The sequence below is a fragment of the Hyla sarda genome, chromosome 3 (assembly GCF_029499605.1).
Source record: "Hyla sarda isolate aHylSar1 chromosome 3, aHylSar1.hap1, whole genome shotgun sequence".
Taxonomy (NCBI): domain Eukaryota; kingdom Metazoa; phylum Chordata; class Amphibia; order Anura; family Hylidae; genus Hyla; species Hyla sarda.
Window position 1 is genome coordinate 361,545,176 of NC_079191.1, and position 20,059 is coordinate 361,565,234.

General features: G+C 45.5%; 1 protein-coding gene across 1 annotated transcript in view; it reads right to left on the reverse strand.

Moving 5' to 3' along the window:
- The window catches only part of LOC130361069 (protocadherin Fat 4-like), a 157,407-nt gene that overhangs the window by 75,047 nt on the left and 62,301 nt on the right, over positions 1 to 20,059 (reverse strand). Inside the window, exons 28-29 of the mRNA XM_056563632.1 lie at positions 11,040 to 11,149; positions 3,387 to 3,503 (exon numbers count right to left, since the gene is read on the reverse strand). Of these exons, the coding sequence (XP_056419607.1) occupies positions 3,387 to 3,503; positions 11,040 to 11,149 (227 nt within the window). The remainder of the gene's footprint in view (positions 1 to 3,386; positions 3,504 to 11,039; positions 11,150 to 20,059) is intronic.

Consider the following 20,059-nt stretch of genomic DNA (forward strand, 5'->3'; position numbering starts at 1 on the left):
ATGCCCTGCACAGCGCATGTATATATGCCCCGCACAGCGCATCTATATATGCCCCGCACAGCGCAAGTTATATATGCCCCGCACAGCGCAAGTTATATATGCCCCGCACAGCGCGTTATATATGCCCCGCACAGTGCGTTATATATGCCCCGCACAGCGCGTTATATATGCCCCGCACAGAGCATTATATATGCCCCACACAGCGCAATGATATGCCCCGCAAAGCGCGGTATATATGCCCCGAACAGCGCAAGTTATATATGCCCCGCACAGCGCATCTATATATGCCCTGCACAGCGCATGTATATATGCCCCGCACAGCGCATCTATATATGCCCCGCACAGCGCATGTATATATGCCCCGCACAGCGCATGTATATATGCCCCGCACAGTGCATGTATATATGCCCCGCACAGCGCATCTATATATGCCCTGCACAGCGCATGTATATATGCCCCGCACAGCGCATCTATATATGCCCCGCACAGCGCAAGTTATATATGCCCCGCACAGCGCAAGTTATATATGCCCCGCACAGCGCGTTATATATGCCCCGCACAGTGCGTTATATATGCCCCGCACAGCGCGTTATATATGCCCCGCACAGAGCATTATATATGCCCCACACAGCGCAATGATATGCCCCGCAAAGCGCGGTATATATGCCCCGAACAGCGCAAGTTATATATGCCCCGCACAGCGCATCTATATATGCCCTGCACAGCGCATGTATATATGCCCCGCACAGCGCATCTATATATGCCCCGCACAGCGCATGTATATATGCCCCGCACAGCGCATGTATATATGCCCCGCACAGTGCATGTATATATGCCCCGCACAGCGCATCTATATATGCCCTGCACAGCGCATGTATATATGCCCCGCACAGCGCATGTATATATGCCCCGCACAGCGCATGTATATATGCCCCGCACAGCGCATGTATATATGCCCCGCACAGTGCATGTATATATGCCCCGCACAGCGCATCTATATATGCCCTGCACAGCGCATGTATATATGCCCCGCACAGCGCATGTATATATGCCCCGCACAGCGCATGTATATATGCCCCGCACAGCGCATGTATATATGCCCCGCACAGTGCATGTATATATGCCCCGCACAGCGCATCTATATATGCCCCGCACAGCGTATGTATATATGCCCCGCACAGCGCATGTATATATGCCCCGCACAGCGCATGTATATATGCCCCGCACAGCGCATCTATATATGCCCCGCACAGCTCATAAATTTTTCCCCCGCACAGTGCGTTATATATGCCCCGCACAGCACGTTATATATGCCCCGCACAGAGCATTATATATGCCCCGCACAGTGCGTTATATATGCCCCGCACCGCGCGTTATATATGCCCCGCACAGAGCATTATATATGCCCCGCACAGTGCGTTATATATGCCCCGCACAGCGCGTTATATATGCCCCGCACAGCGCAATCATATGCCCCGCAAAGCGCGTTATATATGCCCCGCACAGCGCGTTATATATGCCCCGAACAGCGCATGTATATATGTTCCGCACAGCGCATGTATATATGTCCCGCACAGCACATGTATATATGTCCCGCACAGTGCATCTATATACACATGCCTCTGAAGCGCTATCAATGACTAATGCAGTGGTCTCCAACTTGCGGACCTCCAGATGTTGCAAAACTACAACTCCCAGCATGCACGGAGCATTCTGGGAGTTGTAGTTTTGCAACATTTGGAGGTCCGCAAGTTGGAGACCACTGGCTAATACTTGTCAATGATAGCACTTCAGAGGCATGTGTATAGAAGCGAAGTGGGGAGCAGACATATAGCGTTACCTGGTCCCCACTTCGCTACAATACACAATCCTCAGCCATCACCGGAGCTTCCCCATCGCCTCCCCCATCCCCGGTGTTATAATTACCTGTTGCCGGGGTCCGGGGTCCGCGATGCTCCTGGCTTCGGCGCTCTTGCTGTGCGCTGTCACTGTGCGCTCTGATGGTGACGACAAGACATATTGCGCAGCGGGGGGCAAGATATATAGAAGCTGTGGGGACATATACATTCCCCCCAGCGATTCTGTATATCTTTCCCCACCGCAGATCGCAGGGATCCCTGATTGGCTCCTCAGTACGGGCTATTCAGGGATCCCGGCTGGGAAAATGAAAGTAAAACACATCATACATCGCTGGGGAGTGGACCATGCCGCCCGCTCCCCTGCTTAATAACTTTTGATCGGATCGGGTCTCAGAAGTGAGACCCGATGCGATCAACCCCTTTGCCCCTGTACTACTACCCCCAACATGGAACAGACCCTGTTCTATGATGGGGGTAGGATTCACTCGGTTTTCAGTAATTTCCCGACAGCTCAGAGCCGTCGGGTTTTGGTGAAGAAAAATTCACAGGTTTTCCTGTGAGTTTTTCATCATACTCCGAGTGTTTTTTCTTTTTTGTCGAGAACACGCCCCTTTTTGTGATAACCACGCCCATTTTGACGGGTTTAAAAAACACTCGGAGTGATGATATCTTTTGTCGGGTTGTGCGACCAAATATGTGTCCCATGGGCTATTCAACACAAATTTGGTCGCACAACCCGACAAAAACTGTTGGTTTCACGTTAGTAAATGAGGACTATTGCATTGTTCTCGTCAGATTGTATGTGATACTGTATGTCCTGTGTTTTGACATGTTCTACTGTGTGTTTTATGTTGTCAATAAAAACAGATTAACAAATTTGTATGTTCATAAATGTATATATTAATATGAAGGTAGACACCACCATTTTTTATAGATTGTAGTTGTCAGTTATCTTTGTAAAACCTGATATTTACTCTAAATGTTGAAATGTGGTAAATCCCTTATAGCTTTACTTCTTCAATACTTTGACAGTCGAACAGTTTTTTGCAAAAGTGCGGCCATATGGGTTCTTCCTTCTGTCCAACACCGTAAGTAGTCTCCTGGGTGGGGAGTTACACTTACCTAGTCCCGCTGCTCCAGCCGTAGTGACGCTCCCCTCGGCGCAATTTACCTCCCGCATCATCACTCTGCTCCATCTGCTTAGGGAGAAAATCATGCTGAGGGAGCGTCACTATGGCTGGAACAGCTAGACTAGGTAAGTATAGCTCCCCACCCAGGGGACTACTTACAAGGCCAGTGGGGGACAGTTTCAAAATTCATATCCTCACCATCCCTGTGGGCAGGATCATCCCCGGGGGATGTGAGGATGAAGATTTTACCATATATAATGCGTTGCTAAGCGTTATATATGGTAAGATCTGATGCTTGCTTCCCTTTAAAAATCAAAAAAATAAAAATCAGGCAAAATGAGAAGGAGTTGTAATGCTAACAAATACCATAAAATATTTTCAGACTTCAGGATGTTACCTTGGGTATTAGGCTGTGTATCTACCTCCACAGTGAGATTATAGAACGATTGGACATCTTTATTAAATTCTTTTGTTGTCCATAACTTTCCGGTTTTCTCATCCAAATAAAAGTGACCTTTAAATAACAGTAAACTAATATCAAAGGGGAACAACGTGCATCATAGTACAATAGTTTTTACTTTGTTTAGCCAATTTTATGATGTAAAGACTGAGAAATATCCAGAATATGTTGTTAACTACAGACATCTATATAGCTCCTTCACAAAGACTTCTATGGGTGCATTCACATCTACTTTCAGCAGCCAGATCCCTTGTTGCCATATCCCTATCAGAACCACGTTGTACCCCATTCATTTCAATGAGCCAAACAGAGTCAGCTAGAGCCTGGGTTCTCAAACCGTGGTACACATACCCCTAGGGGTACACCATGGGTTGAGCGGTGGTACGCGAAAGCGCTGACAAATACCAGCCATGCATTGGCCAGTATTTGCCAGCGCATAGCCGCAGCAGCTCACTGTACAGTTGCGCTGCCCGAGCTGCGGACACGGCTACTGTAAGTGAGATGTGTGACCTCCCCTGACGTTCCGCGGAGTTGCCGCACAGCACTGGAGGACGACACACGTCAGTGCGGCCCTGCCGAACGGGACGCACTGCATGAAGTAACAGCTAACAGGGGACCGCAGAAGGCCAGGTAAAACAAAAAAAAGCTAAAAACAACTGTATGGGCTGGAGGGGGACTGTATGGGACGGAGGGGGGATGTATGGGACGGAGCACAAGGCATTAAGATGGAGGGGGAGAGGGATAATGGCGGAGGGGGGATGAGGAGCTTATTACACAAGGCATTAAGATGGAGGGGGAGAGGGATAATGGCAGAGGGGGGGGATGAGGGAGATGGGGAGTAATAAAGCACAAGGCATTAAGATGGAGGGAGAGAGGAATAATGGCGGAGGGGAGATGAGGGGGGGGAAATAAAGCACAAGGCATTAAGATGGAAGGGAGAGGAATAATGGCGGAGGGGGTATGAGGGGGAAATAAAGCACAAGGCATTAAGATGGAGGGGGAGGGATAATGGCAAAAGGGGATCAGAGGGAGGGGGGCATAATGGCACAAGGGGACTAATATGTGAGGGGGGGTGGTGATGATTATCCCCCCCCCCTCCATCTTAATCCCCTTGTGCCCTTATCCCCCCCCCCCCCCCCCCCCCCTCTGATCCCTGTTTGCCATATCCGATAATAATAGCACCGGGGGATTAAGATGGAGGGGGGAATATTGGCACAAGGGGATTAATATGGAGGTGGCGGGGAGTAATGATTAACCCTCCCCCTCCATCTTAATCCCCCTGTGCTATCATTCCACCCTCCCTCTGATCCTCTTTTGCCATATCAGATAATAATGGCAAACAGACAGCATGAGTGTGTCCAAGGATCATGGACACGGGATGATGGAGATAAAAAAAATTGCATGTACATGATCAGGACAAGGTAATGGGTAACATATAAAAAAAAAATTCCCCTGGGATCTGACAGGTACTTCTTGAGTTTAACAATTTATACCATCCACCGGACATTTTATGGATTCCAACTAAAGTTGCAAGAACCTTTTGAATTTACCCTGGAGTGCTGGATCTTCTATTTCCTGTTTGGAAGTTTTCCTATCTGACAGGTACACGGGGAATAATAGCACAAGGGGATTAAGATGGTGCTGTTATGCAGGGGTACACAGCGACTTAAATAATTATTTATATTTAATATAAGGCTTTGTGTATTTTGTATATATTATAAGGCTTTTGTTCGCATTGTTCGCAGGAACCCTAAAAATGGAGCGGTTTTTAGTGAAACGGAAGGGAAGTGATACCGATGCGTTTGCGAAAGTGACTGATTTGGAAGGTTTTGGATCATCTTCTGATAAGATAGGCCAAGGAATTCCACAAAAACGGCCGCGTCAGCAGCAACATAAGAAGCCACCAAAAGATTAATCTGTGGGAAGAAAAATACGACAATATACTGAAGAATATTTGGCCTCAGGTTTTGTCAGCAATGGAGGGGACCCTCCATTTCCACTCTGTGTCAAATGCACCGAAACTGTGTCCAATCACAGCATGAAACCGTCGCTTATGAAGAGACCCCTGCAAAAAAAACACACAGAATTGAAAGATAGACCAGTGGTATATTTCAAGAGTCAACATTACATGTATGATGAAAGGCACCGCAATAATTCACAGATATCTGCATACGTCTGAGAAAGCTTTGCGCGCCTCATGTGAAGTAAGTTTTTTGGTTGCAAAAACAAGGAAACCTCATACTATTGTTGAGGACTTGGTTCTTCCTGCAGTAATAAAAATTGCAGAGATAATGATAGACAAGAAAGCAGTCGATACAATGGAAACTATCCCACATTCGGATGATACTGTATCACGGAGAATTCAAGAAATGGCTGACGATATAATCAAGCAAGTCTGTGAGCGGATCAAAGTCAGAAAACAATTTGCATCACAACTGGATGAGTCGACAGACGTATCAAACGAAGCTCAGTTGATTATTTTTGTCTGGTATATCGATCAAGTGGCGGTACTTTCAGAAGAAGTATTAGCTTGCAAATCTTTGCCGGGAAAAACAACAGCACAAGAGATTTTCAGAGTGTCTTGCCGCTCATGGATTTGTATGGATGTGATGTGTTTCTGCGTGCACAGATGGCGCAGCTAACATGACGGGTCACCATGGAGGCTTGAAAGCATTGGTGAAAGGGAAAAATCCATCAGTACAATGGATTCACTGCGTTATTCATCAACAATCACTTGCCTCAAAACAATTAAGCGTGGAGTTACATGAGACACTGAACACTGTGATCAGTGTTGTCAACTTTATCAAGTCACGTGCTCTGAACTCCCGGCTCTCTCGACTGGTTTGCCAGGACATGGGTTCGGAACATGTAACTTTGTTTTTGCATACAGAAGTCAGGTGGCTGTCTTGTGGAAAAGTTTTAAACAGGTTATTTGAGCTTCGACATGAAATTTATGTCTTTCTTGAACATCAGAAATCTGCTTTTGCAACGCGCGTTGAGGATGAGCAGTGGTTATGCAAAGTTGCATATCTTGCCGACATATTTTCAAAAGTCAATGAGTTGAATTTTAAACTTCAAGGACAGAACAGCAACATATTTTCTTCCACTGACAACATGCAAGCTTTTCGTAACAAACTTTTCTACTGGAAAAACAGAATTTCTGCTGGACAACTTGCAATCTTCCCAACAATTTCATCTTTTTGTGAAGAATCGAGCATCGAGCTTTCAATCTTTCCTAATATCAAAGCATTAATCATGGATCATTTGAAGAATCTGGAAAACAAAATTCTCTGATATTTTCCTGAAATTAATACGGATGGTGCCCAGAACAACTGGATTTTGGATCCTTTTTGTGAAAACAATGTTGACACAGAAGAACTTCCTGTTAACTTGAAAGAGAAATTATTTGAAATTGCGGCAGACAGAACGTTGAAAGCAAGAATGAACAGCAAGGTGGGAGATTTCTGGCACAGTGTGCATAACGAAGATTTGAGTAATGCAGCGTTGCCGGCATTGTTGCCTTTTCCATCAACATATTTATGTGAAAATGCTTTCTTGGCCTTGACTGCAATAAAAACTAAACAACGAAACCGACTTCAGCCTGAAGGTGATGTTATACTAGCTGTCAGCAGCATCCATCCTTGCATGAAGTCTTTGATGGCACAGAAACAAGCCCAAGTATCACATTAGAAAGGTAAGCACACACCATTATGAAAATAAGTAATTTTATGACATAAGTATTTATGACCCCCCCCCACCCCGCACACATCCCCTCCACCCCTGCCACCGTAGAAAAAACAAGTGATGGCCCGCCGGGCATTTCCGGTGGAGGAGGCATATGCCTTACTTGCCTCCGACACCGAATCTGCCTGTGAGGACTAGAAAGATCATACTGTGTTCTTCCTCGTCCTCCTCATCATCTAGTGCTGATGATGAGCCCCCTGCACGGTGGCGGAGACGCCGCCAGGTGAGGCCACCCCCCCACCCCATGATAGTGACCCAGTGGCCGACACTAGTACGAGTGTCCATGCCACTCGTAATAGGAGTCCGACCCCCCCCCAGACAAGCGTACTGGAGCTCCCTTCCGGTGAACCTGTCTGGAGACCCCCAGAGGGATATCAGCCATGATTCCTGAGTTTGTTGACGACTCAGGAATCCAGATTGACATAGTGGGCTACACTGAAATGGACTTTTTTAATTCTTTATTTCAGTGGCGATTTTGTCAATCTAATGGTGGAGCAAACAAACTTGTGCGCCCAACAGTTCATCGCCCACAACCCAGATTCGCTTTTGGCTAGGCCCAATGGATGGCACGCCATAGATTAAGCTGAAATGAGGATATTTTGAGGCCTCGTGCCGCATATGGGTCTAGTCAAAAAACCAAGTGTCAGGCAGTACTGGAGTGGGGACATCCTCTACCAGACCCCACTCTACAGTATGGTCCTATGATCCTGCCTATGACTGGCTTTACAAAGTGAGGCTGGTCATAGATAACTTTGAGGCCAAATTTTGTATGTTTTTTGTATGTATGTTGTACAGAATTTCTGCCCCTCAGTTCACACTGAGGAATTTCCTCAAGCAGAATTCTGACGAGGAAGCTTGTTCCGCTTGAAGAAAGAACATGCTCTTTCTTTCAGGCGGAATCAGCGTCGTTCTCCCATAGAGATCAATGTTATTATTTTTTTTCAGTAAGAAGCATTCCCGTATTGAACCCCCAGAATGTCCCCCACTCTGGGTGTTAGCGGGAAACTCTTTTGGGACCTTGTGCATCCATTGCTGTATAAGGGTTACCACGTGTACATGGAAAACTTTTATACCAGCATCCCTCTGTTCACATTCCTTGCTGCCAGATCCACGTCTGCTTGTGGGACCGTGCCGAAGAACCAGAGAGGCCTCCCTCTAAATTTTCTCCAGACACCTATGCCCAAGGGTGAGTCTTGTGCCCTTACCCATGAAAACCTGTTGCTGGTCAGGTATAAGGATAAGAGGGATGTCCTTATGCGGACCACAATTCATGTTAACGGAAGCTCACCTGTCCCTGTGCGAGGCCCAATTGTATTCTGGACTACAATCAGTATATGGGGGGAGTTGATCTCTCTGATCAAGTCCTCGAGCCATACAACGCCATACGAAAAATCCAGGCATGGTACAAAAAAGTTGCGGTCTACTTGGTACAGGTTGCCATGTACAACTCTTTTGTACTGTCACAGTATGCTGGCAACACAGGGACATTCCTCCAGTTCCAAGAAGAAATCCCAAAGGTCCTGATCTCTGGTGACCGGGAAAGAGCAGGCCGGAGTTCCCAAGGAACTGGTGAGGTCCCCCACACTGGAAAGAAGGGACGATCCCTGAAAAAAGTGTCACAAATGCAGAGTGTGTCACAAGAGGGGGATACGAAAGGACACCACCACTCAATATTTTTTACTTTTGGATATGCTCTGGGTCATCATTCTGGGAACATAATTGGCATATCAGTAGTAAAACTGTAATTTTCATTTTCCCCATAGTACACTTCATCCATTCATGGAAAATAAATTTCGGGAACACCCGTCCGTTCCAAATGTCAAGTCACCCATATACACCTTCCCCAAGGGGTGGTACTGTCTGTAATAGGGTCACATGTGGGTGTTTTTTTGTTATTTTCCTCTGAATGTATGTAACCGTCAGCTACTGATATGCCATAGGCCTCAAATGCAAACATAGCTTCATGACCCTTGAGCCCTGTAGTGCGCCTGCACAGCATTTTACGTCCACATATAGGGTATTTCCATACTCAGAAGCAATGAGGTTACAAAATTTGGTGAGCATTTTCTCCTATTAGCCTTTGTGCAAATGAAAAATTTGGGGTAACACCGGCATTTTTGTTAAAAAAAAAAAAAACTATTTTGTCATTTTACGGCCCACTGTTCAAAACACCTGTGAGGTGTAAATATTCACTCTAAGTTCTAAGTTCCTTGAGGGGTGTTGTTTCCAAAATGATGGCATTTGGGGGGGGGGGGGGGTTCTCACAATTCTTCTGTGATTTTCACTCCAATATTAATTTTTACCAGCATACAAAATGACTGTTGTCTCATATTTTTCCCAGGTTGCAATGCGGCGGAGACCTGACTGAGTCAGCTGATGACAGGGAGCCTGTCTGCTTCAATGGGTGGAGCGATCGCTTGGTGGTAGAGAGATCAATCTGAAACTAATGCAACAGCTGTAGGCACCCTGATTGAAAACCACAGGTCTTTTGAATGGATGCAGCTCATTTATGTTTCAATGGGTGGGGTGGCTGATGTGTGGGAGGGAGGGATAATGGAATTGTGGGATTTGTAGTGAATAAACAGAAAAGTCAAACAGGAGATACCGCGATCAGTGCCGTGCGCTATTAGCCACGAGTCCCGGCCATTGTTAGAGGCCAGGCCCGACCCGCTATGATGCGGGGCCACGCTGTGGCACCGCGTTATAGAAAGGGAGTGGGCGAAGGGCGTACAGGTACACCCTCCTTCCCCAACAGGTTAAGTTCATAATGAGCTATGTCCTTAAGCGGTTAAAGGGGTACTCTAGGGAAATAAAATGTATCCCGTCTACAGGATAGGGGATACATTTCTGATCGCAAAGAGTTCAACCTCTGCCCTGATGCGCTCTGGCCCATACCTTCAGAGATGGGCTTCAGTGATGGCTTGAGCTGGACCCCAGGAGGGGATACGTTTTATTGCCCCAGAGTACCCCTTTAAACTTGGTGCTATTATTTCCAGGACTTTTTGATTGATGGCCTATCCACAGGATAAACCAATCATTGCTGATCAGCAGGATGTCGACAGCTGGCAACCCTGCTGATCACCTGTTCAGCGACCTGCAGTATACAGTAAACTGGGCCAGTAGCTCTACGCCATTCGTTGTTTAGTGTTGGCGTTGAGAAACTGCAGCTTGCCTCCCAAAGAAGTGAACCCCTATACAATAACCAGTGCAAGGCTTCCAACCCCGTTCACAGTGGCAACAAAATGCTGATTGGCAAGGGTGCAGGGTGTTGGCACCACGACCAATCAGTATCCTGTGGAGAGGTCATCAATCAAAAGTCCCAGAAAACCCCTTTCAATCTGTCGTAGGCCTCATTCTAATCACGCTTTCCCTGTCTGCCTGTTATAGGTTGAAGTAAGGCCACTGATTGGCTGCAGCAGGCATGTGCTGGAGCTAGTAAAGACAGACTGGGGTGCCTGCCAGAGATTATACACAGGAGCACTGTGGGATCAGAGAGGTAAGTAAAGATTATTTTTGTTGTTTTACAACATGTTTTCAAAAAATTTTTTTGCAAAATTGGATATCGTATTTAATCAGTTTAAAATTTCTCTTTTTGAGCCCAAAACTCAAAGTGTGCCACGCTCTGACAAAACCCCTTTGTTCTGATTACGTGTTGGGGTACCATTACATAGATCTTCACAAATACTATCTTTTAACATATCTCTATGGCATCAGAATTAAGAATGTGCTTTTTTTTTTTTTTTTTAAATGGGACATTCCTATTAAGATCCAATCCTATGTACAAGTAAATCAATTTCTTAATTACTGATTTATAGGACTAAAATGATGATAAATGATCATACTTGCCTTTGTCATTACCAGCCACAATTCTATACATGACATTTTGTCCTGTAGTATTCTTAGCAGAAAATGTAAATACAGGTTCATCTTCGGGTTTATTGTTCCTAAGAACAGTGCTAAAAATAGGAGATAATCATTAGAAATAAAGACTTACACATCTGAATGGTTCGTGCTTAATAAAAAACATTAGTAAAATAAAATATAAGTTTACGTTGGAATTAGCATTTTATTAGCTGTCTCTGTAGAAGTAATATACAGGTGATGGTCAAATGGACAATCGCAAAATTTCCTATTAGAGATGAGCGAATTTTAGAAAAATTTGATCCAGCTGATTTGCCGAATTTTCTGAAAAAATTTGTTTCGATCCGAATTTATTTGCGGCGAATCGCTATTAAAAACTTCTATTTCTGGCCTACAGAGAGCCTCAATAGGGGTGTAGAACACTTTGCCTTGCTGTAACACGCATAGGGAGTGTGCTGGGTTACTGAAATATTATTGTTATTAAGTATGACATGCAGATCAGAGGCATCACTATTAGAATCACTGCCGCAGAGCAGCACAAGGACAGAGGCTGGAGGTGGCATCAGTGTGAGGAGACCATATAGTGGCTGAATGACCCAACGTGGAGGTGGCATCAATATGAGGAGACAATTTATGGTGCGGAGGTGTGTGTTTATCTGTTTATTCTGGATGCTAATTATTGGTGCATCCAGTATATCACACCTCTTTGCATCTAATGTATCATATCTCTATGCATATGTATCTATGCATCTTTGATATATGTCCCCCAATGTGTGTGTGTATGTGTATGTATATATGTATGTATGTATGTATGTGTGTATGTTCCAGCATCACGTCCAAACCGCTAAAGATATTAACATGAAACTTGGCACACATGTTACTTATATGTCAACAACAAACATAGGATAGGTGATTTAACCCTTACTCACCCCAATTTGCCAGGGACAGGGTTTTTGTTTAAAGTCCCACTTCCAAACGGCTGGAGATATTTCGATAATACTTGGTCACATGTTACTTATATGTCCACTTAAAATATAGGATAGTTAATTTTACCCTTAACTAACCCTATTTGTGAGGGTCGGGGTTTTTGCTTAAAGTCCCATGTAAATCAATGGGAAATGTATGTTCCCACATAACTTCTGTACGGCTGGAGATATTTCAATACCTGGTACACATATTACTTATGTCAAATAAAAAGATATGATAGTTAAATTAACCCTTACCTACACCCTTATATAAAAGATGGGTTTTTGTTTCAAGTCCCATGCAAGTATATTATATATTAAATATTATATATTATCAATATATACCCCCCGCCAGCGCATTTATGTGACCCGCCGCTGGCGCATATGTCATTAATACAGCGCTATCTGTGAATAGTATTTTACTCGCAGAGCATCGCACCAGCCGCTGCGGCGCGATGCTGCTGATAGAATACTATTCATACATTGCGCTGCAGCCTGCAGGGGCATATTATATAGTATTATCTGGCCCCCACAGCACTTCTATATAGTATTCCCCTGCAGCGCGATGTATGAATAATATTCTATCAGCAGCATCGTGCGCGGCAGCGGCTGGTGCGATGCTCTGCGAGTAAAATACTATTCACAGATAGCGCTGCATTAATGACATATGCGCCAGTGGAGGGGTCACATAAATGCGCTGGCGGTGGGTATATATTGATAATTGCGCTGGCGGGGGGTATATAATTATAAAGACGCAGGCAGGGGTTACATTATAAATGCACTGGTGGGGGGTCACACATATATATATATATACTGTGGGGGTATATATTTTTGCGCTGGCGGGGGTTATATCTTTATAAATGCGCTGGGGGGCTAGATATATAGCGCTATATATCTTGCCCCCCACAGCTCTTTTAATATATATTGTCCATTTTAAAATCCCCGCAGGGAGCCCTGATTGGCTCCTCGGTACTGGCCATTCAGAGCTCCCCGTGGGGAATTTAAGAGTGAAATTAAAATACATCGGTGATCGCAGGGTTGCGGACCATGCTGCCCGCTCCCCTGCTTAATAACTTCTGATCGGAACGGGTCTCAGAAGTGAGACCCGGTGCGATCAATCCCTCAGCCCCTCTACTACAACCCCCATCATGGAACAGAGTCTGATCCATGATGGGGATAGTAGTACAAACACTAATGTAGTGCCCCCAGCCACCGGCAGACTCCCTCAGCCAGGGAATTACTACTCCCATCATGCAACAGACTTGTTTCCATGATGAGAGTAGTAGTAGTCCCACAACACTGTAGGAGTCTGCCGATGTCACCTCTTCTGAGCATGCTCAGATGTAATTACTGATATTTTAAACCCGGGTGCAAACGGATGACATTAAAAGGTTCATCCGTTTGCCATAGACTTCATTGTTAAAATTATGATGTCCGTGTTTTCTTCTGTTTTTTTCATGGAAGAAAAAATACTGCATGTGCCGTTTTTTTCTTCCATGAAAAAAACGGAAAAGAGTGCAAACGGGTGCACACGGATGTAAACGGATTGTAAAAAAATCCCATTGACATGAATGGGATTTTTTTTTAAACCGTTTTTAATCCGTTTACAATCTGCAAAAACTGTGCTGAAACAGGGATAAAAAAATATCTTCAGTCGTTTGGACGTGATGCTGGAACATACACACATACATACATACATTGAGTTTTATATATATAGATCGATAGATAGAACAGGACCCAAGACTGACCCCTGTGGTACCCCACTAGTAACAGTCACCCAATCAGAATAAGTACCATTAATAACCACTCTCTGTTTCCTATCACTAAGCCAGTTACTTACCCACTTACACACATTCTCCCCCAGTCCAAGAATTTTCATTTTATGCACCAATGTTTTATGTGGCACCATATCAAATGCTTTGGAAAAATCCAGATAAACGACATCCAGCAATTCCCCCTGGTCCAGTCTGGAGCTCACCTCCTCATAAAAGCTGATCAGGTTAGTTTGACAGGATCAATCCCTCATAAAGCCATGCTGATATGGTGTCATACATTTATTTTTATCAAGATATTCCAAAATAGCATCTCTTAGTAAACCCTCAAACAAATTACATACAACGGAGGTTAAACTAACAGGCCTTAAATTCCCTGGTCACCTTTTGACCCCTTTTTAAATAATGGCACCACATTTGCCATGCGCCAGTCCTGGGGAACAGTCCTTGTTACTATAGAGCCCTTGAATATTAACCCTTTAAGGACGCAGGGTTTTTCCGTATTTGCATTAAAATTTTTTCCTCATCGCCTTCTAAAAATCAGAACGCTTGAAATTTTGCACCTAAAATTCTAAAATTATGCCTTAATTTTTGCGACACCAATTCTGCTTTGCAGTGACTTTAGTCATTTTACCAAAATATCCACGGCGAAGCGGAAAAAAAATTCATTGTGCGACAAACTTGAAGAAAAAATGCTTTTGGAAATATTGGGGGCTTCCGTTTCTAAGCAGTGCATTTTTCGGTAAAAATTACATCTTATCTTTATTCTGTAGGTCCATACAGTTAAAATGATACCCTACTTATATAGGTTTGATTTTGTATTAATTCTAAAAAAAATCATAATTTAATGCAGGAAAATTTATATGTTTAAAATTGTCATCTTCTGACCCCTATAACTTTTTTATTTTTACGGGCCGGTATGAGGGCTAATTTTTTGCGCTGTGATCTGACGTTTTTATCGGTATCATTATTATATTGATTGGATTTTTTGATCGCTTTTTATAAATTTTTTCATAATATAAAAAGTGACCAAAAATACGCTATTTCGGACTTTGGAATTTTTTTGCGCATACACAATTGACCGTGCGGTTTAATTAACTATATATTTCCGCATGCAGCGATACCATATATGTTTATTTTATTTACACAAGTTTTTTTTTAATGGGAAAAGGGGGATGATTCTTACTTTTAATAGGAAAGGGGTTAAATGATCTTTAGTAACTTTTTTTTCACACTTTTTTTTGCAGTGTTATAGCCCCCCTAGTGGCTATTACACTGCAAGCACTGATCTGCTACATATTTTACATTTTCTCTATAGCTTTTAAATGCTTCTTCACTGTCGTCCTGTTTTAGTAGTTTAAATGCTTTATTTTTGTTGTTTATTGACCCCTTAACATTTTTATTCATCGATATTGGTTTTCTTTTATTTCTGACCATTTTATTCCCATAAGGTAATATACTTTTTACAGTGAGAATTTAAGATTGTTAAGGGCTTCTCTGAGTTGATCAAACTTTGCCTTCCTAAAGTTCATATGTATGGTAATGTAAAAAGATTATTTTGCAATATACAGATAGAAAAGGAGGGGCCCGCTCCATCCTGTCTCTCAACACGAATAAAGCATTTAAAGTATTGAAAGCATTTAATTTGGAGAAAGAATTTATGCGAGGGGTCCAAACCATTTATAGTTCACCCACGGCTAGGATACCTATTAATGGATAATTGACAGAAAGTTTTCAATTGGGGAGGGGAACTAGACAAGAGTGTCCCTTGTCCTCCATGGTGTTTGCACTTTTCTTGGAACCATTGGGGGGGGGGGGGGGGCGACGATTAAGGGACAATAAGTGTTTTGAAGGTTTCAGACTGAAAGGGGAAGGAAAAAAAATTCTCCTCTATGCGGATGATGTGGTATTGTTTATTAGAGACCCGATTCAGAATGTCCCAAGGGTAATAAGGGAGGTGGAGGAGTTTGGTTGTTATTCAGGATTCAGTACAAATTGGGATAAGTCATGTCTACTCCCCTTGGACAATAGAATAGAAACCCCAATTGGAAAGGTAAAAATGTTGACCCCGTCGGATAGCTTTAAATACTTAGGGGTAAGGGTGTCTAGAAATATAAAAGACTTTGGTAAATTAAATCCAATCCCTCTAGTGGAGACAATAAGTAAAATGTAAAATATGGAATGGATTGGGGTAGTATATGGCAGATAAACTGGCACTAGTTAAAAGGATTTTTATTGCCAATCGCACCGGATTGGGGATAAAAAAAAAATTGGGGAACTAGAGAAGAAGATAAATGTATTGATTTAGGGTCAAAAACAAGTTTGACCTAAAAGTTGTTATTTGAACCCTCCAATCGAGAAAGGGGGTATGGGTCTTCTTAATTGTTATTGTGAGCGCTCTTTCCATAAGTGCTCACCTCCCTGCTCTCATGTCCGGGCCGCGGTTTGCATCGCGGGACGAGCCCGCATGTGAATCGCCATCAGCTTCTCACCGGCCTCCGCTCTGGCCTCTGCTTCCCGGCGCGTGCATGCCCTAGGAGATGGGGGCTACAAGAAATTTAAAGGGCCAGTGCACCACTGATTGGTGCCTGGTCCTTATGCCAAAATTATATAAGGCAGCTCTGCCCTTTCCTCCCTGCCGGATCTTCAGTGCCCCTAGCCTGAGATTAAGCGTTCCCAATTGTCTGTTTGCCTTGCCCGTGTATTTTGACCCTTCTGTTATGTTATTTAACTACGCACCTTTGCCGCCTGCCCGACTATGCCTCTGTCTCATTCTCCTGCAACTTGTCTTGCCCAGTTACCTGTGTGGTCGAGTCATATCAAGGGTAGCGACCTGGGTGTTGCCTGCTGCAGAAAGCCCATCCTGCCTTGCGGTGGGCTCTGGTGAAGACCAGCGGCACCTTAGACTCTGCTCCCCAATACGGCCCGTGTCATCTGCCACACAGGTTGGAGGATCCACATCCAGTGGTGTTACAGCAAGATCCGGCCATGGATCCCACTGGGGTTCCTCTGCCTGATAATCTGGACCTTGTCTCTATCGTGGCTCTCCAGTCGCAGCAGTTGGCCCAGCAGGCACAACAGTTTACCCAATTGTCCACAATGATGCAGCAGTTGCTTTCTGCTCAACAACAACCGCAGCAGCCAGCCTCCTCCTGCTCCAGTGATGTCTCTCGCTCCTGCAGTCACCTCAGGATCTAAGCTCTGTTTGTCTCTCCCTGAGAAGTATGAGGGGGATCCCAAGTCTTGCCGTGGTTTCGTGACACAGTGCTCCATGCACATAGAACTTATGGCAGAACAGTTCCCTACGGAACGAGCAAAGTTGGCCTTTGTCGTTAGTCTCTTAACTGGAAGGGCCCTGGTCTGGGCAACCCCGCTATGGGATCGCAGTGATCCACTCACAACTAATCTCCAGGCTTTTCTCTCTAAATTCTGAGGTGTCTTTGAAGAACTTGCACAAGCTTCTTCCGCTGAAACGGCTTTGCTGAGTCTTTCTCAGGGCAACTCCTCCGTGGGCGGGCATGCCATCTGATTCCGTACCCTGGCATCGGAGTTATCTTGGAACAATGAAGCCCTTTGCGCCCCTTTCAAGAGAGGACTTTCTATCCTTGCTGCCCGGGAATTGCCTTCTACCCTGAATGAACTCATACACTTACATACACTCATCTCGGATTGATATTCGTTTCTCTGAACGACGTGAGTAACTACATCAAGAAAGGGAGTCTGCACGACGTCGGCACTTTCCCCGCCTGGCACCTGTCTTGCAACAACCTCAGTAACGTTCTACGTTGCCTCCCGTAGTGGTGGCTATGCAGGTGGATCGGTCTCCTCTGACCCTGCAGGAAAGAACTCGCCGACGAGCTGAGAATGCCTCTATTGCACCAGTGCAGATCATTTCCTCAGAGATTGTCCTCTGCGTCCACAGTCAGAGGGAAATGCTCGCACCTAGGGTTTGTGGGAGAGGCCTCCCTAGGTGTGAATACCTCCTCTACATGCTTAAATTTGAAGGTCCAGCTTTCTCTACACTCCAAAGAGACTATATCCGTTCTTGCCTTCCTGGACTCTGGTTCCGCAGGAAACTTTATCGATGCCTCCTTTGTACATAGGTATCGTCTGCCAGTAACCTGCCTTCTGAAGCCATTGTACATCTCTTCGGTCAACTGAGAAAATCTGGACTGTACTGTCTTATTCTGCACAGAACCTTTATCTATGGAGGATGGAGTTCTGCATAAGGAAAAATTGTCCTTCTATGTACTTCCTCATTGTACCTCCACTGTCACGATTCGGCTGGCAGGAGGTGGATCCTCTGTGCCAGAGAGGGATTGGCGTGGACCGTGCTAGTGGACCGGTTCTAAGTTGCTACTGGTATTCACCAGAGCCCGCCGCAAAGCGGGATGGTCTTGCAGCGGCGGTAGCAACCAGGTCGTATCCACTAGCAACGGCTCAACCTCTCTGACTGCTGAAGATAGGCGCGGTACAAGGGAGTAGACAAGAGCAAGGTCGGACGTAGCAGAAGGTCGGGGCAGGCAGCAAGGATCGTAGTCAGGGGCAACGGCAGGAGGTCTGGAACACAGGCTAGGAACACACAAGGAAACGCTTTCACTGACACAATGGCAACAAGATCCGGCGAGGGAGTGCAGGGGAAGTGAGGTATACATAGGGAGTGCACAGGTGAACACACTAATTAAGCCAACTGCGCCAATCAGTGGCGCAGTGGCCCTTTAAATCGCAGAGACCCGGCGCGCGCGCCCTAGGGAGCGGGGCCGCGCGCGCCGGGACAGGACCGACGGAGAGCGAGTCAGGTACGGGAGCCGGGGTGCGCATCGCGAGCGGGCGCCACCCGCATCGCGAATCGCATCCCGGCTGGAGGCGGTATCGCAGCGCACCCGGTCAGCAGATCTGACCGGGGCGCTGCAGTTGCGAGGATGTTGCGAGCGCTCCGGGGAGGAGCGGGGACCCGGAGCGCTCGGCGTAACAGTACCCCCCGCCTTGGGTCTCCCCCTCTTCTTGGAGCCTGAGAACCTGAGGACCAGACTTTTGTCTAGGATGTTGTCCTCAGGTTCCCAGGATCTCTCTTCAGGACCACAGCCCTCCCAATCAACCAAAAAAATTTTTTTTCCTCTGACCGTCTTGGAGGCCAGTATCTCCTTCACGGAGAAGATGTCAGAAGAACCGGAAACAGGAGTGGGAGAAACAAGTTTGGGAGAGAAACGGTTGATGATGAGTGGTTTAAGGAGAGAGACATGAAAGGCATTGGGAATACGAAGAGAAGGAGGAAGAAGAAGTTTGTAAGAGACAGGATTAATCTGGCACAAGACTTTGAAAGGACCAAGATAGCGTGGTCCCAGTTTGTAACTGGGGACACGAAAGCGGACATATTTAGCGGAGAGCCATACCTTGTCTCCGGGAGCAAAAATGGGGGGAGCTCTTCTTTTCTTATCGGCAAACCTTTTCATGCGAGATGAAGCCTGTAAAAGAGAATTTTGGGTCTCTTTCCATATGGTGGAAAGATCACGAGTCACTTCATCCACAGCGGGCAAACCAGAGGGCAAGGGAGTAGGGAGGGGGGAAGAGGGTGATGGCCGTACACCACGAAAAATGGGGATTTACCAGAAGATTCAGAGACTCTGAAGTTGTATGAGAATTCGGCCCATGGTAGAAGATCTGCCCAGTCATCCTGGCGGGAGGAAACAAAATGCCGTAAATAGTCACCCAGGACCTGGTTAATTCTTTCTACTTGCCCATTGGATTGAGGATGATAAGCAGAAGAGAAGTTTAATTTAATCTTGAGTTGTTTACAGAGAGCCCTCCAGAATTTTGACACGAATTGGACGCCTCTATCCGAGACGATCTGCGTGGGTAAACCGTGAAGACGAAAAATGTGTACAAAAAATTGTTTTGCCAACTGAGGCGCTGAAGGAAGACCAGGAAGAGGAATAAAATGTGCCATCTTGGAAAATCGATCAACGACCACCCAAACAACAGTGTTGCCACGGGATGGGGGTAGGTCTGTAATAAAGTCCATACCAATCAGAGACCAAGGCTGTTCGGGGACAGGTAGAGGATGAAGGAGACCAGCAGGCTTCTGGCGAGGAGTCTTATCCCGGGCACAGACAGTACAGGCCCGCACAAAATCAACAACATCCGTCTCCAGAGTCGACCACCAATAGAAACGAGCGATGAGTTGCAAGGACTTTTTGATGCCCGCATGGCCTGCGAGGTGGGAGGAGTGACCCCATTTCAGAATCCCGAGATGTTGGCGTGGAGAAAC